This window comes from Vespa velutina, chromosome 18 (assembly GCF_912470025.1).
Source record: "Vespa velutina chromosome 18, iVesVel2.1, whole genome shotgun sequence".
Lineage (NCBI taxonomy): Eukaryota > Metazoa > Arthropoda > Insecta > Hymenoptera > Vespidae > Vespa > Vespa velutina.
The window spans coordinates 353,690-359,226 of record NC_062205.1 but is presented as its reverse complement, the minus strand read 5'-3'; the positions used below and the strand labels follow the sequence as shown (position 1 = coordinate 359,226).

Below are 5,537 nucleotides of genomic sequence, written 5' to 3'. Positions count from 1 at the left end.
TTCGGCCATTTTTACATTTTTTAATGCTCTTTAGTCGATTTTAAAGATTAAGATTATGTGATCAGAAGTTAGCTGAAGTAGTTCTTTCGCTTGTATGTTTAAATTTGTATTAGTGATAACGATATCTAGAGTATCTGGAGTCTTGTTTAAATCAGTTAACCAATACATTGGTCTTTTCCGATGAGTAAACTCTTTGTTGGTTTTTTGTTATATATTGAAAAAGCTTATTATCTTTGGGATTGATTGTTTTATTCTTATTTACTTGCGTTTGATCAATATTCCCGAATCAGCACGTGTCTTGTTGCTCGGTTGCTGAGTATTATAATAGATGTAATATGCAATCTTTATATGTGATTTTTCTGTTCATGTGTTTCTGATATTACAACCATATCTATGTCTAGTTAATTTAGAATTATTTTTAGCTAGGGTAGTCTATTTTGTAATTCGTTACAAATTCTATTCCATTATTTTAATTTTATTTGATTTTTGAAGCATAATTAGTTTTGTTAGTAAATTTAGTATTATTGTCATTTTTCAATTTAACAAGATTGTTTGATTGTTTATCTTCAGTTGAGTCTTCTGTTTGAATATTATTTTATTTTGTTAGCTCTGGGTATGATTTGTAGCTCGTTGATGTCTGCGCTTGAATTTAACACGTTGATTGCCGCGCGAATTTTACGTGACTTGCGCAAGGCGCCAATATAAATTTTTTAGTATGCAATGCATATTATGTTCAAATATTATTTACAGCAGACAAGGTGAGTTGTATAAACGTGTCTTATGCAATTTTCTTGCATTCTTGGGTGACCCCCAAGGTGCTGTAGATCATTTTGCTCGTATGAGAAGCCAAAAATGGTAGTAGATTATAATTTAGGGAAATCTTCAGTTGATTTGTCTGATCAAATGACTGCTTATAGTTCACCATTGCGAAAAACTATAAAGTGGTACAGAAAATTGGCAATAGAGCTTTTGCTGAATATTTGTGTTGTTAATTCAATGGTGTTATACAAACAAGCAACTCGAAAAAATATTTCAGTCACCGATTTTAGGATGAAGTTAGCGATGTATTTAGTGAAATGTTTTGATGATGAAGATTCCAATTCATCAAGAAATTGCGTACAGAAAAAACGTCGTCATGAACTTAAAAGGGAACTGGGAAGTATGCGAAATATAAGGCGATTTTGCAAAGAGTGCTATGAAAAAAATTTAAAACAGCTAGGAAGAATAAGAGCAAAGAATTGCACTAAAAAAGTGGCGACATATTGTGCCGACATGGTAGACAAAGAAAAGGTGTCCTAGTTCATCTTTTCTTTATCTACCGTGTTTCAATGTGACTCATCGTTATGTGCACAAATAATATGTATATTTTCCTTGTATTAATAAAATTATAATTACATGTTCTGTACGGCATTAATTTCTTTAAATCATTACGGAATCAATGGTATTATTTAAAAAATTTATTGGATCGATGTTTACCCTAATTATGTATTTTCACTATTCGTCGCGTTGCCGGTCACCGGTGGCCCTCACGTAGCTGTAGTCAAGTCGAGTGCCGGTCATCGGTGACCCCTACGGCAGTCAACGTGTTAATTGTGTTTTGAATTGTTGTATTCTTTTGTAGAGCGACTTTGCTTTGTGTATTTCTGTCTCTAATTGAAGGCAACAACTTTTTTGGAGTTGTTTTCTTACAATGTAGCGTCTATAATTGCTTGGATTATTGTTACTGCTGTTTGAGCAGATAGCAGAAAAATGGGTTCCTGCATATTTGATACATTTAGGTTCTTTATTGCAGTACTTTTTAGTATACCCAGATCTTTGACATCTGGCACAATGTGGAATGTTTCTGTTTAATCTCGGTTCAATTTTAATTAACAGGTTGAATGCCATGCCAATTTTACCGGGATCGTTCGTCGTGTCACGATGAATTTTCTATTTAGTGATACATATAATGTTGAAATATTATCTGCAATAGATAAGTTACAGCGTATAAACATGTTTGGAATAATTAATTGCGGCGGGGGTCACTGGTGATCCCCGTGGCGCTGGAGTACGAAATTGCGCGATCGTCAATTATCTCATATTGCTTTTTCGCGTTGTTGAGTAATAGTGTCACGATTTTATTATTTTCTAGAGTGTTAAACAATCAGGTAAGAACCTCTATTATATTTTTATATACTACAAAAATTTTTGCATTTCGTATCACCTATTTAATTTTTTAGTTAGCCCATAAAGTTATGATTTCAAATGAAGATTCTGCGTCAAGCAATTCAACCGATGATATATTTTTACCAAATCTTTCCAAACGATGCCGAGTGTTGTCAGATAGTGAGGAAAGTTCCTCGAGCAGTTTGTCTGATATGATAATACCATATTCAGTACGTCGCCGTCGAATTGAATTATATAGTGAAAGCGAATTTGAAGATGACGGTAATAATGACGAAAATAATACACAAGAAGAAGTACGTGATTTAAATTGGCATATACCTTCGTGTAATCAAAGATTATATTTTCTAATTCATCGGGGATCCTTACACATCATTTTGAAATTTTTGAATTTACTGAACCGCACAGTTTTTATTGTCTTTTTGTTTCGAATGAAATATTTGAAATAATTGCAAACCAAACAAATAAATATGCTGCGAAAATAGTATCAGAACAACGATCACATCGTCTTAATAGATGGATTGAAACAAATACGAATGAAATAAAAAGATTTTTTGACTTAATTATATGGATGGGATTAGTGCGATTATCCAAAATTCACCTGTATTGGAGTAGAAATGAAGAATATCACCAGACATTCCCAAGTACAGTGATGCCGAGAAATTTGAATTACTTTTACGGTTCATTCATTTTAGTAACAATAAAGAAAACGATCCTAGTAATAGATTATCCAAAATTATTCACATTATCGACATATTAAACAGAAGTTTTAAAGAATACTACAATCCAGATGAAACATTATGCGTATAATCAGTGTAATTTTTAATTTTTAAATATATTTTTATTGATAATAATTGCAAATCTCCAAATATGTTGTTGTATAACACTTAAAGAATCGTACGATCAAGAGAATGACGAGTCTGCACCGAAAGATGTAAGTCCGAACACCAGTTTACCTAAGCGCGATATGCACACTTTTCGGCGCAGTGCTCCGTTCAGCGTTGTCACTCCGACGGAGCACACTGGAGCGAAAGGGTTAATAACAAAGAATACGCATTTAATGGGTACACTACGAAAAAATCGATGTGGAAATTCAGTAGAATCCAAAAAATTAAAACGTGGAGAACTCATTGCTCGCGAAAATAAATCCGGAATAACAATTTTAAAATGGAAAGACAAGAGAGACATATTAATGCTTTCAACGAAATATTTGCCAGAAATGACTACTGTACATGAGAAATTTTATTCGTGTGAAAAACCAAAAATAGTTGTGGAATATAATCTAAGAAAATCATCAGTCGATTTATCAGGCCAAATGATAGCTTATAATTCACCACTACACAAAACTTTAAAGTGGTATAGAAAATTAGCAATAGAACTGTTATTGAATATATGTGTGGTAAATTTAATGATATTATTCAAACAGGTAACAAGAAAAGATATTCAAATTTCCGACTTCAGAATGAAAGTTGCATTGTATTTAACAAAATGTCGTGATAATGATGCTGAAGTTTCCATTTCTCCACGTGAAAGCTTGCTGAGAAAACCACGACATAAATTAAAAGTAATGCCGGGAAAAGCTCGAACGGTGCGAAGATTTTGCAAAATTTGTTACCAAAAAAATTCAAAGAAGCTAGGAAGAATAATTGCAAAAAATTCAAAAAAGTCGTGACATATTGTAAAGACTGTGCTGGTTCACCCCTTCTTTGTTTAGAATGTTTCAATATGACACATCGTAACGTGCGCGCATAATAAAACTATATTACATGTATAAATAAAACTATTTTCAGATGTTTTATACTGCATTCATTTCTTCACACCACTACATCAACGATGATAATAATAAAAAATTGTAAGTATTGCCATTTGTCTAAATTTTTTATTTTTTTTTTCAATCTGGGTTTGTTTTTTTCATGGGGGACGCCGGTCACCGGTGGCCCCCATGGCGTCACAGCCAAGTTAAGTGTCGGTCACCGGTGATCCCCGTGGCATTCAATCTGTTAATTCATTACATATAGCCGATATTTTGTATATGTCTTCGTTATTACCAGCTTGCTCAATTTATGCTAGAAACATTGATAACAGATTTGCTGATTTTAGCAAAATTGATTATGTTACTAAATGACCTTTTTCCTGCAAGTCAGTTTTAATATACTCAATATTCAATTTAGGATGCTTTTATAGGATCCTTTTATTAAGACTGAATTTCTTTTCCGTTTTTGGTTGAAAAGTATATTAGTCTGCATCATTACTTTTAAAAGTTTTAATTATTGTTCTTTAAGCATCAGTGGAGCATACTTGTAATTTAATTTGTTTATTTCTCAACTGCTTAAGAATAAATACCGGTCAAATTGACTGTTTACAAACTTTTTTACAATTTTCACATATAATACTGGACAAAATAAAGTATGCACCTCAAACATTTCCCTATTTGTATAGATAATTCGCTAAACTTAACAGATAAAGTAATGATGTATTCAGACAAAAAGAAGGTTTTTTAGTCTACTAATAAGTTTCGACTCAAAAAATTCCAGAAACATTCAAAATCCTTTAATATTCCAGTTCATTACATTTATTATCATATTTATTTTGGACATAATAAAGTATGCAGGTGGAAAAAAAGAAATAAATCAAAGATAAAGTTTAAAACAAAGTATTTTTTATCTAGTTTTGTACCTGCGGTATAGGACATTCTAGACCAAATTTGAACAATTTAAAACAAGTAAATGTTTGTAAATAGGACGTGTGCCGCCATTTATCTGTAGTTGAGATATGTATCTTTATATGTCAACTGTCAGAATAGTTTACATTATGTCAGTTGTTGTTTCAAATAAAGTGAAGTTTGTAAAATTTGGGGTATGCGCATAGTAAATTGTTTTTTCATTAATTTTTGATTCTCTATTATTGATAATTTTTAGTTAGAATTTCTTTTACTGATTCTTAACTACCAAATTTCGAATTTGCACAGAAATTTGCTTAGTTATCATGATCATTAATGAAGGACCAATATTATACTTTTCTTAGTTCGATACTATACGTCATGGGTTTTCGAAAACGCGTGCCTGTCTTTTAAGACCTTCAATGAATTCGCTCGCCGAAATAGTTCTCGTCGAGTATAGTCACGTGAATTTTGAAAAGCTATCTACTATTATAAAAATATAGTTGTAACTCTTTCTTGTCGACGGGAGTGGTCCGAGGTGATCAACCTGAGTACCTAACATATGTAAGATATTTTTTGTCACCCTAAACAGATACGAAATTAAAATTACTTACTCTTATGGTTAATAAGGATTCTATTAATTAATATATTATAATGGTACAACTTTTTTCTCTTTACTCTTTATTCTTAGGTCTAACTTAAGACCACAGTTGTC

General features: G+C 31.9%; 1 protein-coding gene across 1 annotated transcript; it reads left to right on the top strand.

The window, feature by feature from the left end:
• The first annotated feature begins 852 nt into the window (after positions 1 to 852).
• On the top strand, positions 853 to 1,299 carry LOC124955543. Its single transcript, XM_047510121.1, has one exon. It carries the CDS (start codon positions 853 to 855, stop codon positions 1,297 to 1,299), a length of 447 nt encoding a protein of 148 aa, XP_047366077.1.
• The last annotated feature ends 4,238 nt before the right edge of the window (positions 1,300 to 5,537 follow it).

Coding starts and splice junctions, on each gene's coding strand:
- LOC124955543 (XM_047510121.1), top strand. CDS start 853: ATGGTAGTAGATTATAATTTAGGGAAATCTTCAGTTGATTTGTCTGAT.